This window comes from Leucoraja erinacea, chromosome 7, assembly GCF_028641065.1.
Source record: "Leucoraja erinacea ecotype New England chromosome 7, Leri_hhj_1, whole genome shotgun sequence".
Classification (NCBI taxonomy): domain Eukaryota; kingdom Metazoa; phylum Chordata; class Chondrichthyes; order Rajiformes; family Rajidae; genus Leucoraja; species Leucoraja erinaceus.
In genome coordinates, this window is record NC_073383.1 from 20,762,532 (window position 1) to 20,782,054 (window position 19,523).

The 19,523-nt window shown below is 43.7% G+C and overlaps 1 protein-coding gene across 1 annotated transcript in view; it reads left to right on the forward strand.

Moving 5' to 3' along the window:
• pde11a (phosphodiesterase 11a) overlaps positions 1-19,523 on the forward strand; it is a 165,578-nt gene that overhangs the window by 99,454 nt on the left and 46,601 nt on the right. Inside the window, exons 11-14 of the mRNA XM_055637901.1 lie at positions 2,853-2,999; positions 6,612-6,719; positions 15,996-16,105; positions 18,106-18,196. Of these exons, the coding sequence (XP_055493876.1) occupies positions 2,853-2,999; positions 6,612-6,719; positions 15,996-16,105; positions 18,106-18,196 (456 nt within the window). The remainder of the gene's footprint in view (positions 1-2,852; positions 3,000-6,611; positions 6,720-15,995; positions 16,106-18,105; positions 18,197-19,523) is intronic.

Here is a 19,523-nt window from a genome sequence, read left to right on the forward strand (position 1 = left end):
CAACGATCAATCTGAATAAAATTCTTACGCTACCACACAAATAATGCAAAAGCCAAAATGACCCACACAATACTTCATATAAAGCTAGAAACGTCCATAATTTGCAATTCAAGCAAAGGTACTCGTTTCAAATTATCTTGATGTATTTTATTGCCTACCACTGTTGTGCACACCTTGAATGAAATTATTTCATTATCTCAAATGCCACTTATTCAATAAAAAGGGGAGCTGCATCAATTTGGCACAAAACCCATTTCATCTGGTTCACAGTTTATTATAGCACAGAATAAATGGAATGTCATAATTCTGACAGCTATAACCCAAGCTGTAAGTCAGTGCTAACAACAAAAAAGATCAATAAAGAAACACCATAATGAATAAAGGTGTATGGATAGGATGGATATAAAAGGAAAATGCTAGCTGCTGGTTTTGAGTTTGAGTTTAGTTGATTGTCACGAGTACCGAGGTACAGTGAAAAGCTTTTGATGTGTGCTAACCAGACTGCGGAAAGACAATACATGATTACAATCGAGCTGTCCGTTTGTGTACATGATAATGGGAATAATGGGAATAAATGGTGCTGTGGGAGATTTAAAAGAGTGGAGCGATTGTAATGCGTGGTTGCAGATCCACTCCTGTAACTAACACACCAAGAGTCGTCTGGCTTGGGCGCCATCTTGGACCACACTCAGAATTGTCCCGAGCTGTACGGCATTAGCTGTCACACTTCATGCAAGCAACTTGGACAAATACTTCTCCTGAAATACCCCTCAAGTCACAACGACACTAAGAGACATGCAATCCTAGCACTACTGTCTTTGTTGTCGGAGGACATAGGTTTAAGTTGAGGTAGACCATTCAGCCCATAGAGTCTACTCCGCCATTCAATCATGGCTGATCGATTTTCCCCTCTCAAACCCACTCTTCTGCCTTCTCCCCTTAGCCTTTGACACCCTTACTCATCAATATCTATCAATCTCCACTTTAAAAATAACCATAGATTTGGCCTCCACAGCCATCCATGGCAATGAATTCCACAGATCCACCTTGATCAGATCACCTGGTGGCCCATTTTATTCGCCAGGTCATCTGAAAGCAAGACTTTGTAGCTTGCTTGGGCTGGAGCAAGATCTTAATGCTGCCCCAGGGACAAGATGGCCTTAGCCTGAGTGCCCAATGCAGTAGGTGAAAACAGGCATTAAAAGGCCAGATCTCATGATCACAAAGGTCCTTCTAATCTCCAAGCACTCTTTTCTACACGCTCTTCCTGGATCTTCACTTGCTGAAGTCAGCCTCCTGCCATTCCTTCACCACTGTGTCTACACCCTGGAACTTGGGGCAGTATGGTCAACGAAGTGGCAGTACAGAGTTTGTACCTTCTCCCCGTGACCACGTGCGTTTTCTCATAGTATAGTAATTTCGCTGGCTGGTTAGCACGCAACAAAAAAGCTTTTCTCTGTACCTCAGTACATGTGACAATAATAAATTAAACTAATTAAATCTAGTGAGAATCTTGGCTGGAGGAACTTAATTGCTCAGACTGCATCCATGGAGGGAACGGATAGATGACGTTTCAGGTCGGGACCCTTCTTCAGAAGGAAGAAAATGAATCTGCTTTACCCAATCCCTCAAACAAATTATTGCTTTGACAATTACTGTAAAAAGAATCTAGCTAATGAGAGGTATAGATAGGGAAGACAGTCAGAACTTTTTTTCCCTGGGGCGGAACCATTAAAGACTAGAGGGCGTAGCTTAAAGGGCCTGTACCACGAGCATGTGACTCCATGCGGCAAGCGCCACCTAAAGCCGCAGCCGCCTCGACGCCGTACGCACGGAGGTCGAGTGAGTGACGTGAAGTTCGAGCGAAGTCCGACGGGCGTACGCCGTTGAGGCGGCTACGTGCCAGCAGGCCGTTGCCGCGCGGAATTTATGAACCCGGTCAGTTTTTCGGAACCCCGCGCAATGTCAGGACCAGCTCCGCACAATTCCATACGGCTCCGGCGATCGAAGTGGGACCGGCCCCGCAAGGCCGTACGGCTCAAGCGACCATGTTAGGTCGCGCTTGCCGCATGCAGGCGCATGCTGGTGGGACCGGCCCTTTAGGTCGCGCTTGCCGCATGGAGTCGCATGCTCGTGGGACAGGCCTTTAAGATGAGAAGGGTGAAGTGCGTGGGGCAAGTTATTTTACACAGAGAGTGGTGGGTGCACTGCCAGGGGTGGTGGTGGTGGTGGAGGCAGATATGATAGTGGTGTTTAAGAGGCTTTTAAATAAGCACATGGATATGCAAGCAATGGAAGCAAATGGATCACGTGCAGATAGAGGAGATTAATTTATTTGGCGTCATGTTCGGCACAGACATTGTGTTCCTGCTCTGTACTTTTTTATGTTCTATATTTTATGGCTTGGCTGCTGAGAAGTACAGTGTAATGTCAGAGAGGCTCGAATGCATAATTTCTATGAAACAAATGTATGATTTGTCTTTTGCTATATCACCACCACTGCTGTCTACTTTTTTAAACAACTCCCTGAAGATGCTTAAGAAAGAACTGCAGATGCTGGTAAAATCAAAGGTATGCTAAACTCTCGTCAGAGTCTGAAGAAAGATCTCGACCCAAAACGTTGCCAATTCCTTCTCTCCATAGATGCTGCCTCACCCGCTGAGTTTCTCCAGCATTTTGTGTCTATCCCTGAAGATGCTGTTGTAGTCCAAAGTTTGGCTCTTTTAACTTTGGGGAATTGTCTTAAAAGCACTCCCACTGTCAAAGGGGTGTTGTTATGAAAAACAGATGAAAAGTCAAGTGAAGGCATAATTTTGAATTATTAAAACGCTGAGAATTCTCTCCATTTGCAGGCAGTGAACATCCCACTTGCTTCTGAACTGAATATTGACGAATTCTATTTCAATGACTTCTCCCTTGACAAGGATGCCATGATCACGGCAGCTCTCCGGATGTTCATGGAGCTCGGAATGGTGCAGAAATTCAAGATTGATTATGAGGTAATTCACCCAAATACAAGTAGAATAATTTATAAGGAGTCTTTTATGAAGTTGACAAGATGTTTGCTTGCGAGATGTGGAATGTTTAAGAGCTGATTCTGGAAGAGTGCATTGATGTTGAACCTGATGGAAGTCTGGCTTATGATCATTGGGTTTCATCATTTGGCCTTGAAATTCCCCGGCAATTTAATGCATGTGGTATTGAGCGAGTTTAGAAAATAATGTCTCCAAAATGTCTGGCCGGCACAGTGGCGTAGAGGTAGAGTTGCTGCCTTACAGCGTTTGCAGTGCCGGAGACCCAGGTTCGATCTGTACGGAGTTTTATGTTCTCCCTCTGACCTACATGGGTTTTCTCCGGGATCTTCGGTTCCCTCCCACACTCCAAAGACGTACAGGTATGTAGGGAAATTGGCTTGGTAAATGTAAAAAAAACTGTCCCTAGTGTGTGTAGGATAGTGTTAATGTGCGGGGATAGTTGGTCAGCACGGACCCGGTGGGCCGAAAGGCCTGTTTCCACGCTGTATCTCTAAACTAAACTAAACTAAAAGATAGCACGCGGCTGAAAACAATAGACAGGGAATTACTCCATCTACACTTCACACTGCTTTGGCAAGGCTTCCAGCATAATTACGGACTAGTCTCACCCCGGTCACTCCCTCTTCTCCCATTTCCCATTAGGCAAGATGCACAGAAGTGTGAAAATGCACACGCCCAGATTCAGGAACAGTTTCTTCCCAGCTGTTATCAGCCTGTAACACTCCACAGAAAACAATCCTGGTTTGTCTCACATCTCCTTATAGCTAATATCTCAAGTCCAAGCATCTTCAATTTTAGAGTCTCTCCTGAGGACAATTCTTGCTTGCCTCCACCTCACCCGTGTTAATATTGTCAATAGGATCTATTTGTGGCCTGTTTACTCACTCCTAAATGATCCTCGAATTCTATCCCTGTCTCTTCCTTTTCCTCATTCACTGTTTCATTTTGCAAACAATCCTCAATTTAGGTGAAGTTTTAGTTAATGCTTATCGTGTTCCATTTTTGCATTTCCATCAACAGTCTCATTAATACAAATACTTGTGTTGTCAGCTGGTTTATCCAGTAAAGTACTTGATTTATCAGAACATAACTAGCTGATCAATGAGAGGAATGTCCTCTCGCTTCACAACGTAGCTCTTCAATCCTTCTGTTTCACATCTCCTGTCTTTTCATCTGGCATTTATCCACCTTCAGTCTATCATCATCACCCCCCCCCCCTCCCCCAACCTATTACCTGCCAAGCTTTGCTTTGCCCCCTCATCTCTCACAGGTTTCTTCTCCCTCTTCCCACAATCAGTCTAGAGAGGCATCCTGACCCGAAACATTACCTATCCATGTTCTCCAGGGATGTTGCCTGACCCATTCAGTTACTCCAACATTTTGTGTCTTTTGTAATGAAAGGAATGAAGTTATTTATTTGACTCTCACTGAAACATTACACTGTGTAGATCATAAGATCATAAAATATAGTAGAATTAGTCCATTTGGCCGATTGCCTACACCATTCAATCTTGGCTGTTCTATCTCTCCCTCCTAATCCCATTCCCCTGCCTTCACCCCATAACCTGTCACACACGTACTAATCACGAATCTATCTATCTCTGCCTTAAATATATCCACAGACTTTGCCTCCAAAGCCTTCTGTGACAAAGAATTTCACAGATTCACCAACCTCTGACTAAAGAAATTCCTCCTCATTTCCTTCCTAAAGGAATGTCCTTTAATTCTGAGACTCTCCCACTAGTGGAAACATTCTCTCCGCATCCACTCTATCCAAGCCTTTCACTATTCTGTACGTTTCAGTGAGGCCCCCCCTCATTCTTCTAAACTCCAGCGAATAGAGGCAAGTCAAGTCAAGTCAAGTTTATTTGTCACATACACATACGAGATGTGCAGTGAAATGAAAGTGGCAATGCTCGCGGACTTTTGTGCAAAAAGACAAACAACCAAACAACCAAACAAACTATAAACACAATCATAACACACATATTCTTTTACATAATAAATAATGGAAGGAAAAACGTTCAGTAGAGTTAGTCCCTGGTGAGATAGGCGTTTACAGTCCGAATGGCCTCTGGGAAGAAACTCCTTCTCAACCTCTCCGTTCTCACCGCATGGCAGCGGAGGCGTTTGCCTGATCGTAGCGGCTGGAACCATCAAGCTCAGTGCTATCAAACGCTGATCATATGTTAACCTACTCATTCCTGGGATCATTCTTGTAAATCTCCTCTGGACCCTCTCCAGAACCAGCACATCCTTTGTCAGATATGGTGCCCAAAATTACTCACAATATTCCAAATGTGGCCCAACCAGCGCCTTATAGAGCCTCGGCATTGCATCCCTGTTTTTGTATAGAAGTCCTCTCGAGATAAATGCCAGCATTGCGTTTACTTTCTTCAACCTCTGTAACGTGTAACTTCATACCACTCCCAGATATTTACTCGCTGGTGTCTTGTTTAACCCTTGAAAATGATTTAAATATAATCACCTGGCCATAGTCTCCACACACTTGCTACCTTTATGAGACATCATTTTCTAAACTCATTCATCAACCTCGCATTCATTACCTCTGCAATTGACTTCTCCAGTGTTTTCTTTTCGTATGACAGTGGTATTACTGGTAAAGACACAAATAGGGCGACACGGTGGTACTGCTGCCTCACATCGCCAGAGACTTCGGTTCGATCCTGATCCCCGGTGCTATCTGTGCGGAGTTTGCATGTTCTCCCTGTGACCGTGTGGATTTCCTCCGGGGGCTCCGATTTCCTTCCACATCCCAAAGACGTGTGGGTTTGTAGGTTAATTGGCCTCTGTAAATCGGCCAATAGTGTGTAGGGAGTCTATGTAAAAGTGGGATAAGGGGGAAATCCTTTAAAACCGAGATGAGGAGAACTTTTTTCACACAGAGAGTGGTGAATCTCTGGAACTCTCTGCCACAGAGGGTAGTTGAGGCCAGTTCATTGGCTATATTTAAGAGGGAGTTAGATGTGGCCCTTGTGGCCAAGGGGATCAGAGGGTATGGAGAGAAGGCAGGTACGGGATACTGAGTTGGATGATCAGCCATGATCATATTGAATGGCGGTGCAGGCTCGAAGGGCCGAATGGCCTACTCCTGCACCTAATTTCTAAGTTTCTATGTTTCTATAACACGGAAATAATGTGAATGGGTGATTGATGGTCGGTGAGGACTCGGTGGGTCGAAGGACCTGTTTCCATGCTGTATCTCTAAACTAACTAAATACTTGCCATGGATCAATTCTCACAGCCTTACCTTTACTTGCTGTAACTTAGCAAGCCTATCCTATGACCCACCCAGAATTACAGCTGCTCTGTATTAAAAACTCAATCATCTCACTCCTGCTCTTCTTCCTCTCGGAACGTCTTTCCCAATCTTGTAATTTTGAAATAATCTCCTCAAAATCAATGTATTCTGTCACACATTTCTCATCTTTTCATCAACTGCGAAGATACACTTCGCCACTTTGGATGCCTCTTCAATGTTTTGTTGCACTTAAGTCGTAATGCAAATGCGAGTTGTTATTCTGTGCATAATATTTGACACAATATATTTTACAGACTTTGTGCAGATGGTTACTAACGGTCCGGAAGAACTACAGGACGGTTCTCTACCACAATTGGCGACACGCATTTAACGTTTCTCAATTCATGTTTGCGATACTGACAGTAAGTATTCTTAGTGCTGGGGTGATGTACCTGCTTGAAACTCAAACAACTAAATACGACCCATGCCACTAATCTGAACAAAATAAAACAGATGCTGGAAATAAGATCCAAGCAATGGTGGTTTTTAAGGATAGAGAAACAGAGTGAACCTTTTGGACCAGAGATCTTCCTCAAAACAAGTTATTCAGTTTTATCTAGAATGCAAAGTGCTGGAGTAACTCAGCGGGTCTCTGTAGCATCTCTGGAGGACATTGATAGTCAATGTTTTGGGTCAGGATGATTCTAAGACTTAAATTATTTTCTTAGCTTTAATTTTATCATTGTTCACTCAGTTACGTTTTACTTTACGAGAACTGGGTGGAACAGTGGTGCAGCTGATAGAACTTCTGCCTCACAGCGCCAGTGACCCCGGTTCAATCCTGACCTTGAATGTTGGTGCTGTCTGTGTGGAGTTTGCACGTTCTCCCTTTGACTGCATGGTTCTCCGTTTTCCTCCCACATCCCAGAGACATGCGGGTTTGTAAGTATATTTGGCTGTTGTAAATTGCCGCTAGTGTGTAGGGATGGGAAAGCGGGATAACATAGTACAGGTACTAGTGTGAAGGGGTGATCCATGGTCGGCATGGACCCGGTGGGCCAAATGACTTGTTTCCATGCTGTATCTCCAAATTAAACCATACTAAACTTTGAATGATATTTTACCATTTTGGTATACTAACTGTGCTTTTATATTTGGAACTGTGAGCGAACAGTCCCTTAGCCAGACGATACTGTACAGGGGCTTAAATGTTTATAATTAGTTTCTAACTGGAAGGAATGATGAATACACATACACTTCTAAATTATAACCAAAAAAAAGTCTTATGAAAGCTGAAGAGCCATTAATATTTTGTGGCAGTTGATAATTTAGATAGTTATTCGTGAAATAATTCTTCAAATGCAGATGTTTCCTACAATAGAGAAAGGGATCTTAAATTATTTAATGAAAGAATTGCAAGAAGTTTATTCAATGCAATAATCAATATTTGGACCAACCTAAGAAACTGGAGGAGATCAAATGACAAGTGTGGAGGACAAAGGTAGGTGGTCTGTAGCTCTCTTTAACAAAAGAAAATAAACAGTCCATCCATTCAATATTAAGTACAAAATTGATTGCTAGCAAATCTGGGTTTCTAATTGAAGCGACCATCGCTAGGTAAGTTGCCGGGCAGTAGGCATCTGAATCGTTGTTGTTGTACATATAGTTCAGAGAGAATAATCAAAAATGGATATCTTTGATCCACACTTACCACAAATGGATTGCACTAGCAGAGAATCGTTCAAATCCTGGAGAGGAACGTAAGTAACCCAAACCTGCCTCCAGTATCCACAACTACTCTGGTCCAGGATCAATCCATCCATGTGATTGCTCATGAAACCCAATTATTTCTATTACATCCATATAGACACAGTGTGCTGAGAGTGCACAATATAACTATATTTGTGAAGAAGTCCAGAACGAGTGGTAAGAATGTCAAAATAAGAGATAGGCAACAAAGGGTTACCATGAGGAGAAATCCCTTGACTCATAGACTGTACAACTTGGGAATTCTCTAGATGTAGAAACAAACAGACTTGCTTAGTCCAGCTACTGGATCTATCCTGAAGAAGGGTTTCGGCCCGAAAACTTGCCTATATCCTTTGCTCCATAGATGCTGCTGCACCCGCTGAGTTTCTCCAGCATTTTTGTTTACCTTCGATTTTCCAACATCTGCAATTCCTTCTTAAACACTGGATCTATCTTTCTGCTTGGAAATTGAGAGAGAAAAAACAATAATAGAGCTCATTGCTAATCCCAGTTAAAGAACATATGTGGATAGGTATCTGTGCAAAAGCAACAACCAGTAAACAGTGATAAACATATTAGCTGCCATGGAGAACATTTTGTTTATTTCTCAGTTGGAGGTTTTTCTTAGAACCTTTTGATTCCAGGCCAGATGAAGACATGTTTTGATCAAGATAACAACTAAAATATTTATTTCAGATTCTGGCTGAACAACACACATTTCTACTAAGACAATGAATCCAAGCTGCAAAGCCAACTGTTATATAATAATATAATCTATTTCCAGTTGTGTGTACATAACAAGAGCAAAGATCAAGGTGAAATTAATCAATGGGACCAAGGGAAAGAAAATGAGCCCTGAGCAATGAGAAAAGGAGGGAAAGGAATTGCTGCTGCTGTAAGTGAGATGGAAGTGATGATAGGATGAGGCATTGAATGCAGGGACAACACACATACACCACATAAGTGGTGGCTTCAAGAAGCATTAACCGCGTGATCTCTGTACAAACTGCCTGCACTCCTTCTCCACTGCCCTTGTAGTGACCAATCAGCTGGTCAGCTGTTACCCATGTCGGGGTGGTGTGGCCTGAAACTGGACCTTCTGGACCCAGCCTGGGTGCTCCCTCAGTGTTGCCCTGAAGTCACTCCAAGTGTTCCCATACCACTCCCTTGGTAGTTCCCCATTTTCAGTCTGGGTGCTGTCGCTGAAGTCACTGGAGATTGTTGGTGACTAAGGATCTGGCAGGCTGAGCTTTTACTGTCAATAGAGAAGGTTGATACATAAAATAAGGGCCACCATGGTTGGGGTACAGAATTGGTTGAAGGGCAGAAAATAAAATAATTGTTTTTCGACTTGATATGATGTTATTAATAAGGTGCCTCAGGAATCAGCAGTGGATCAGTAATTTACACTAATGACATAGATGAAACAAGAGCTACATATCTAGGTCAAGTAAGAATGGAAGCTCTGAGAAGGATGCAAGGTTTGCAAATGGACATAGACACCCAAGTCCATAACAGCGGAGGGTAATGTGGACAGATGTGTGGTTATGCTTAGTCCAGCTACTGGATCTATCCTGAAAAGTAATCTCACAGGACAACAGGCAACAGGAAGACTAAATGCATTATTGCAAAGATTTTTAACTGCAGAATTAAGGAAGACGTGGTGATACAGGAGATAGATATAAAAATAGAAATCTAGTTAAGGATGTGATTAAAAGAGTTATGACAAATTTAACATTGGGACTGACAACTGGGACGTGGTTCCTGGGGACCGGGGGAAGGTAGAGAAAGGACATCCAGGAGGGGTGTCCTTATGAAGGGCCACGACAATATGTGGTTCGAGACCCTGGAGGCGGGCGCCAATGCCACAGGATGGCCATCGGCAACAGCAACACACTCCCCAATCCAATGGCCAGAGTCAACACAGTGTGGAAGCTGTGGGCGGGTCTGCCTGTCAATGAGAAGCTTAGTCAGCCACAGCAGCCAATGCAACCATGGATGATACATTCTCCTCTCCAAACTTCAAAGCCGCACCATTGTCTCTCGCAAAACAGATGTTAACATGCTAGTTTAGTTCAGTTTATTGACACAGCATGGAAACAGGCCATTCGGTCCACCGAAAATAGATGCAAGAAGTTAGAGTAATTCAACGAGACAGGCAGCATCTCTGGAGAGAAGGAATGGGTGACCAGCGATCACCCATTGACAAGTGTTCTATATTATCCTACTTTCACATCCACTCTCTGCACACTAGGACCAATTTATAGAGGTCAATTGACCTACAGGCTCCTAGAGTTGGGGAATTGAGAACTTGAGGACATTGCCTTGGATGGAGTGGATGTGGAGAGGTTTCCACTAGTGGCAGAGTCTAGGACGAGAGGTCATAGCTTTAGAGTACAGTACATTCCTTTATGAAGGAGATGAAGAGGAATTTCTTTAGTTAGAGGGTGGTGAATTTGTCGAATTCTTTGCCACAGAAGGCTGTGGAGGCCATGTCAATGGATATTTTTAAGGCAGAGATAGATAGATTCTTGATTAGTACAGGTGTCAAGGGTTATAGGAGGGAGGGAGAGATAGATCAGACATGATTGAATAGCGGAGTAGACTTGATGAGCCGAATGGCTAAAATCTGCTCCTATAACTTATGACCTTGTAGATTTAAGGTGAAGAGGGAAAGATTTATTAGGAATCTGAGGGGTAACTTTATTATGCAAAGGTTAGTAGATGTATGGAACAAACTGCCGAGGAGGTACTTGAGGCAGGGACAATTGCAACGTTTAAGAAACAATTAGACAGGTACATAGATAGGACAGGTTTAGTGGGATATGGATAAAACACGCAGATGGGAATAGTGTAGATGGCACATGTTGGTCGGTGTGGGCAAGTTGGGCTGAAGGACTGTTTTCTTGCAATATGACTATGATTCTGTCTTTGGGGTGTGGAAGGAAACCGGATCACCTGAAAGAAACCCACGAGGTCATAGGGAGAACGTGCAAGCTTCACACAGACAGTACCCATAGTCAAGATTGAACCCGGTTCGCTGGCGCTGTGAGGCAGCAACTCTACCAGGTGTCTCAGCCATTGTGCCGCTGATTGTCATTTGTAGTGTCAACACTATCATTGATCCACTTTCAGTGAGATCCGATTTCATTGCTGCTCATTGTTACAAACTCCTATAGTCTAAGCTGATTGAACAACAAATGACCCATTCAGTTGGGGCAAGAGCAGAGATTCCTCTTCATGTTGTTGCATAGTTCCACCCCTAATAGAGCATCGAGGTCTGTAAAATTGTCCCTGGTGTGTAGGGAGTGGATGAGAAAGTGGGATAACATGGAATTAGTGTGAACAGATGATCGATGGTCGGCGTGGACTCAGTTGGCCGAAGAACCTGTTTGCATCCTATATCTCTGGGCAAAACAAAACTAGTTGCTGTTCCTAATCCAGGTTTAACTGGTGCCTAAAAACTGGTTCCATTAACACTTGTTCTAATTGAGCATTATCCACGCGGTCACAGTGATAACGTACAAACTCCGTACAGCCAGAACCCGTAGTCAGGATCGAACCTGGGTCTCTGGTGCTGTGCAACAACCACTGTGTCACTGTGTTTAAGAAGGAACTGCAGATGCTGGAAAATCGAAGGTACACAAAAATGCTGGGGATACTCAGCGGGTACAGCAGCATCTATGGAGCGAAGGAAATAGGCAACGTTTTGGGCCGAAACCCTTCTGTGCTGCCCCAAATTACTGTGAAGAACTACTGTCCTTTCCTATGAATTTGTTGCAGTTTATTAATGTTTCATTCAGATTCCAGTTAGAATATCCAAAAACTAATCAGCACATTCTTAAAAAAAATAATTAAAACTTTTAAAAAGTGATGATTAAAACAAAAAAGAGCATGGTAAGGATTATTGCAGAATATGTCGCATAAATCCTATCTAATAAAAGTTGGTGTAGAGACATAAGCAGACTGAGCAGAGTTTAATTTGTATATCTGTTTGTGCTGCTGACAAATTGCTTTGTGCCTTCCTTGCTAACTCATAATAACTACATTTAACATCTCATTATTTCTTTAGCTGTGAATGTTGAGGGGAAAACAGAATTACTTGCAGGATAAGCCCTGAATGTTTGGCAAAGAGATCAAGGCTGTACTGTCACTGAGGAGATTCATTGAAGTTCTTGATGAGCAGAACACTTGCTTCCCTCACCGTTTTTACAACCCAGACCAAAACTTGTTTACTTTCAACACTGACTATAAAATATGAACAGTGATTGATCATTTTCACTCTCAATGAAAAATGATAACTGGATCTGCAACATTCTAATACCCTAATCTACAGAGAAAAGGTTCTCTCAGCGTGGGTGGTCTTTTACTTTAGACTAGAGATTCAACAAGGAAACAGACCCTTTGGCCCACCAGGTCCATGCCGACCATCGATCACCCCGTGCACTCACGGTATCCTACACATAGATAGATAGATATAGATATGCCATTTATTGTCACTATACATGTACAATGAAATTAAAAGCTGCTCGTACTCAGTGCATACATATAATTTAGTACAAAAAACAAGAAACAGAAAACAAAAACAAAAGGGAGAGGGGGGGGGATAGGTGCACAATTCTGCGGCGCTATATACATACATACAGATGGAAGTCCGGGTGTTGGGCTGTGAAGTCAGTGCATGTGTGAATTTAGAGTAGTTATAATGAATTAACATGAAGGACAATTTACAATTTTACCAAAGCCAATTAACCTACAGACCTGCACGTCTTTGGAGTGTGGGGGGAAACTTGAGCACCTGGAGAAAACCCATGCGGTCACAGGGAGAACATACAGACAGCACCCGTAGTCAGGATCGAACCCGGTTCTCAGGTGCTGTAAGGCGGCAAATGTATCGCTGCTCCATTGTGTTGGAGGGAAATTCTGTGGTCCTAAAGAGGAATAGAAATCTGCAAAATATTTTAATAAATCTCCTTAAAGGTTTGGCTCGGCAATTAAATTTGACTGTTTTTCAAAAGATTATAGCCGCTTGTTTGCACTGTGCATTATTTCTTGATTAATTCCAGGCTGTAATCCATTTCCATTACATTTATCACACCGCACAAATTGATGTCTTTTAAGATGTTGAACAGATAAAACCGTTTCGCCGAACACTTGCGCTCAGTCCGCCAAGGTCCACCAGATCTCCCAGTTGCTAACCATTTTACCTCCCTCCCCATTGCCAGAGTGAAGCCACACACAACTGGAGGAACAGCACCATATAACCATATAACCATATAACAATTGCAGCACGGAAACAGGCCATCTCGACCATTCTAGTCCGTGCCGAACACGTATTCTCCCCTAGTCCCATGCACCTGCGTTCAGACCATAACCCTCCATACCTTTCCCGTCCATATAACTATCCAATTAATTTTTAAATGATAAAAACGAACCTGCCTCCACCACCTTCACTGGAAGCTCATTCCACACAGCCGCCACTCTCTGAGTAAAGCACCACAGATTCCGTTTGGGCAAATTACATTCTAACACCTTGCTCCCCCACATATCTTCCCTTCCCCAGCATCTATTTTTCCTCTCCTCCTCCCCCTCTCTCTGAATCTACATTCCATCTTCTCTGCCTCAGGGCGGTGGAGGCAGGTTCTCTGGATGCTTTCAAGAGAGAGCTAGATAGGGCTCTTAAAAATAGCGGATATGGGGAGAAGGCAGGAACGGGGTACTGATTGGGGATGATCAGCCATGATCACATTGCATGGCGGTGCTGGCTCGAAGGGCCAAATGGCCTACTCCTGCTCCTGCACCTATTGGCTATTGTCTATTGTCTATCTTCTGGCTTCACAATTTGTAACTTCTCAATCATTTGTCTCACAATTTCTGTTTTTTTCATTTTTAGACCAGAGATACTGCATGGAAACAAACCCTGCGGCTGTTTCTCAATCCAATCTTTCGCTCCACAATTAACATTTTGTTACTAATTTATATTCCCTTTCTCCAACTCTGCTGTTCATTTTACAGCCGTTAAAATTTCAGGAAGCAGTTGTTTTCCCCATTTACACATGTCCTGATTGCCTTGTACCGACCGAAGCTTGTGGAAGTTAAATGGGCAAAGCAGGGCCTCTGGTCTCTGGAAAAGGTTAACTCTCATCAAAGAGCTCATGACTAATATCCAGCTGGATGTGGTCTTTAATTCCAATTGGGTGCCTCTGTTACTGTCATGCTTTTAATCAGGGTTTCAAATGACTATAGTTTTACCTCAATATTCTGCATTAAATTAACATTCTGTAGAGGTGTAAGTGTAAAGTCTTCAAACACCCTTCCTGACTCTTGTGGAGAACTTCAAAACATTGGCTTCATCCAAAGCTGTCCAGTATATCCAGGAACTTAAATGCATGGGGCGGCATGGTGGCACAGCGGTAGAGTTGCTGCTTTACAGCGCCAGAGATTCAGATTTAATCCCAGCTATGGGTGGTAGACAAAAATGCTGGAGAAACTCAGCGGGTGCAGCAGCATCTATGGAGCAAAGGAGATAGGCAACGTTTCGGGCCGAAACCCTTCTTCAGACTGATAGGCTGTTCCGGAGGGAGGAGGAGAACTTCCTCAAAGTAGGCATACCTTGAGGAGATTTCACAGTGGAGTAGACAAAGTGTTTAAGAAGGAACTGCAGATGCTGGAAAATCGAAGGTACACAAAAATGCTGGAGAAACTCAGTGGGTACAGCAGCATCTATGGAGCGAAGGAGATAGGCAACGTTTCGGGCCAAAACCCTTCTTCAGACTGATAGGCTATGGGTGCGCTGCTTTTACACATTCTCACCGTGACTGTGTGGGTTTTCTCCGGGTGCACCGGTTTCCTTCCACATTCCAAAGACGTGCAGCTTTGTAGGTTAATTGGCTTCTGAAAATTATCCCTATTATGTGGAGTAGAACTAGTTTAGAAGTTATTGCTGGCCAGCGGGTACTCTGTGGGGCGAAGAGCCTGTTTCCTTGTTGTATCTCTAAACTAAACTAAGCATGATTAATCAATATTTGATTAAAAAACATGACGAATAATGCAAAATGTGTGACTCTTGTTTTGGTAGTCTAGAATACTTGCTTCAAGTCTTTCTTGCTGTTTAAGAAAATGTACAACTCTTTAGAGCTGCACATGGTGTACACATATAACAGAATATTAATGCCCACCTAAAGATGGAGCTGTGAGCTAAATTTATTGCAATTAGATTTACTAGAGATAATTATTTTTCCTACAATTGAGCTCACTTTCAATCTTGGTAGGTTAAAGACCTGGATAGAATGAATGTGGAGAGGATGTTTCCACTAGTGGGAGTGTCTAGGATCAGAGGCCATAGCCTCAGATTAAAATGATGCAACTTTAGAAAGGAGATGAGGAGGAATTTCCTTAGTCAGAGTGTGGCGAATCTGTGGAATTCATTACCACAGAAGGCTGTGGGGGCTGCCGGATATTTTTAAGACGGAAATTGATAGATTCTTGATCAGTGAGGGTTATGGGAAGAAGGCAGGAGAATGGGGTAGAATGGAAAATATAGATCAGCCATGACTTAATGGGCCAAATGGCCTAATTCTGCTCCTATAAATATGAACTTATGAACCGAAAACAAAGATAGACACAAAGTGCTGGAGTAACTCAGCAGCTCAGGCAGCATCAATGGAGTAAAAAGATTGGTAACGTTTTAGGTCAGGACCATTCTTCATGCTGAAAATAGAGGGGAGGGAACTGGAATTGAGAAAAGGCCAGAACAAATCAGGATCAGCAACAGAAGACTGTGGAGTCCATGATGGCCCATTGTTGGCTGGGGAAGAAGGGATAGCAAAGGGATACAAGGATGTAAACAGGATAACTAGTAGGATGACTCGCGGGGAAAGAGAGGGATTGCAGGGGTGACCAACAATGCTAACAGTTTATGAACCTTGTATATATTTTTGTTTTGCCAGACTGCCGATTTTCAGGATATTCTAACAGACACAGAAGTTCTTGGTCTAATGGTAGGCTGCTTGTGTCACGATTTGGATCACAGAGGCACTAACAATGCTTTCCAAGAAAAGTAAGTACTAATATATATATATATATATACTGCATTCTTATCTCTTACTAATGATCTTTTTCACAACTACGTTGTCCAACTCTGTTGCAACCACACAAAATAATTCAAAAGTTACTTTACTCTGCTTTATTCAGTTTTGTTTTCTAATGCTCTAAGTTAGTTTGTAATCGATAATGATAACTTCAGTCGTGAAATTAGCAAATTGAATGAAGAATTCCTGCCCAGTTGTAGTATAACATACTTTGGAGAAAAAGATTTTGTAAGTGCAACATTATTTTCAGATAATTTACCAGATAATGTTTCTGGGATTAAGTATGTGTGGAGAAAGTCTATGTGTGCATATTTGTGTGTGTGTGTGGGCAGTGGGCAGGTGCTATAGACTTGTACGGGAAGGTAGACGCTCCCGCCCCCACGAGTTTCTGGCAGATGGGGCTCGTCAGCCTGGGAAGGCAGTCCATCTAGGAGAGGGAAAACTCTGATTTAAAACCTCCACTGCCTTGTGGCCATATCCGGTCATGGAAAAGGCTCCAGGAGTAAACCTCAAGAAAATCCGGAGTCGGAGCCCCTAAGACAGTTTGTCGTTGTCTACAACCTCGCTCTGGCAGCTCCTGCGATGGCGCTGGTGCCAAACTGTAACGGCCCTGCTGTTCCTTTGGATCGATCAGCGACGTGGAGAGGGGGGGACGTGCTGCATGGGCAACTGCCTGTCCTCCATATGACATCGCCCAGGCTTGCATCCGACCACACATCACCTGCTGCTCTAGCCGAGGTTTGGAGCAAGCAGCCAACAACTAGGATGCATCACCCATGGTCAGTCATGACCGAGGGGGACCTACAATATGTGGAGAAAGTGAGTGTGCGCGCACGTACTGTTTGTGTAAGGAATAAGGAGAGGGAATATAGAGCGTGCCTGCGTAGTGTGGAGACCCGTGGAAATACAGTGGGCACTACTGCTATTTTCAGCAGTTGGTTTCTCTTTACGCTATCACTGACATTCCCTTTGTTTTCATCTTCAGAACCATCTGTAATTGCAGTTGGTTGGGATCAATACAAATTTATTATCATTTGAGCCCCAGTGAGACTCAAACGAAATGTTGTTTCCACAGCCATACAAACAAAGACACTGTCTTACAGACATACACATAATTAAATTCACACAAACATCCATCACAGTGAAGCACTGCGTAGTTGTCCCGATGAGCCCCACGGGCGATGTGAGTCCCACGGCCATTTTAGGCCGCAGGGCGATTTACGGCCCCGCTACTGGTCTGAAAGTACAAGGTTGGAAACCCAGGGCGTTGGTTTGAAGCCTCTACTTCCCGGTCCGGGTTGTTCCAACCCCGTGACACCGCTATCACTGACATTCCAGTCCACCGAGGCCTCTGCTGCTTTGTTTTGTCTACGGGAAGCTCTTCTCTCCCCAGACCCGCATCGATGTCCCAGTCCACCCCGGACCTGCGGCTGCGCGTTGCTGGAGCCTCCGAGCCCCAGGAGTCGAGTCGCAGCAACCATCCCCACGCTCCGAGGCCGGCCAGCCCACGATGGTGAGTGTCCGCAGCTCCACAGCTCCGCAGTCTCCCGTTGGTTCAGGGGAGGCCGCTCCACGGTGCTAGGCCCCAAACCTTGGAGACCCGACAGGGAAAAAGTCGGGTCCCAGACAGGGAAGGATTTAAACAGGCACCACATTACACATTTCTATTTAAAAAACACCAAACACTACATTTAACTAGACAAAAAATTTAAAAAAAGACAGACAGGCTGTAGGGGCCGCTGCAACGGGTGAGTCGCGCCGCCAACAATCGTAGGCAAACCTTGGTGCTCAGTTAGCACATGTGGGTGGCACCACTTCTTCATTTACGTCAACAAATTTAAGAAACAATTAGCAAACATGATAGTAAAATGAACTCAATGGGATTAATTCTAGAAGCGAGAAAATGTTTAACTTTGAGTGCGTGGTGTATTTTGGGTGAAATGTTGAACCGATATTTTGCTTCCTCTAGGAGTGGCTCAGCCTTGGCACAGTTGTACGGCACGTCTGCTACGTTAGAACTTCATCATTTTAATCATGCAGTGATGATTCTTCAGAGCGAGGTAACGAAGCCTGGTTATTTCTTATCAATCATTTATCCCGATAAAAGGTTTAGTTTAGTTTAGAGATACAGTGTGGAAACAGGTCCCTCAGCCCACCCAGTCCACGGCGACCAGCAATCACCCATACACTCGTTCTATCCTAACTAGAGACAATTTACAGAAGCCAATTAACTTTCAAACATGCACATCTTTTGAGTGTGGGAGGAAACCGGAGCACCCAAAGAAAACCCACGTGCTTACAGGAAGAATGCACTATACAGACAGCACCCGTAGTCAAGATCCAACCCGGGTCTCTGGCGCTGTGAGACAGCAACTCTACCTCTGCGCCACTATGCTGTCTATGGAAAAACAATATATCTCTGCAGGTGGTACATGAGAGCAAAAGCAAGGTCAAAACTACATTCAGGGACTCTTTCCACTCTGTTTCTCTAAACTAAACTAAACTAAGAAAGGACTTGGGGTTTTTGGAGTAAATGCCGTGTGCAAAATGAACCCTGACAAATCTCGATACTTGCTGTATTGGGATTGAGCCTACAAACAAATTCTGTATTCATTGATTTTGTACAAGAATGAACAAGGGCTGCATGATGGCGTAGCGGTAGAGTTGCTGCATTACAGCACCAAAGACCCAGCTTTGATCCTGACTCCAGGTGCTGTCTGTACGGAGTTTGTCCATTCTCCCTGTGACTGCGTGGATTTTCCCCAGGTGATCCGTCTTCCTCCCATACTCCAAAGGCGTGCAGGTTTGTAGGTTAATTGGCTTCGGTAAAGATTGTAAATTGTCCCTAGTGTGTCGGATAGTGCTAGTTTCACAGGATGATCGCTGGTCAACGCGGACTCAGTGGGCCGAAGAGCCTGTTTCCACGCTATATCTCTAAACTAATTTAAACCAAACATTGAAAAGCATTTGTATGGGTACATGGATAGGAAAGGTTTAGATGGATGAGGGCCAAACATAAGCAAATGGGACTAGATTTGACGAGGCATCTGGGTTGACATGGGTGAGTTGGGCCGAAAGACCTGTTTCCATGCTGCCTGACTAAAACTCAAATGAGTAGGAGGGAACTGCAGATGCTGGTTTACACCAAACATAGACACAAGATGCTGGTAACTCAGCAAGACAGGATCTGAAGAAGGTTCTCGACCCAAAAGGTCACCCATTCCTTCTCTCCAGACATGCTGCCTGTCCCGCTGAGTTACTCCAGCATTTTGTGTCTGTGACTCTAATGAATTTGATAGGAGTCCAAATGATGGTGATTGGGAAATTCACGCTGACAACGGCACAATATCCAGGACAAGGGGTCACAGCTTAAGGATAAGGTGGAAA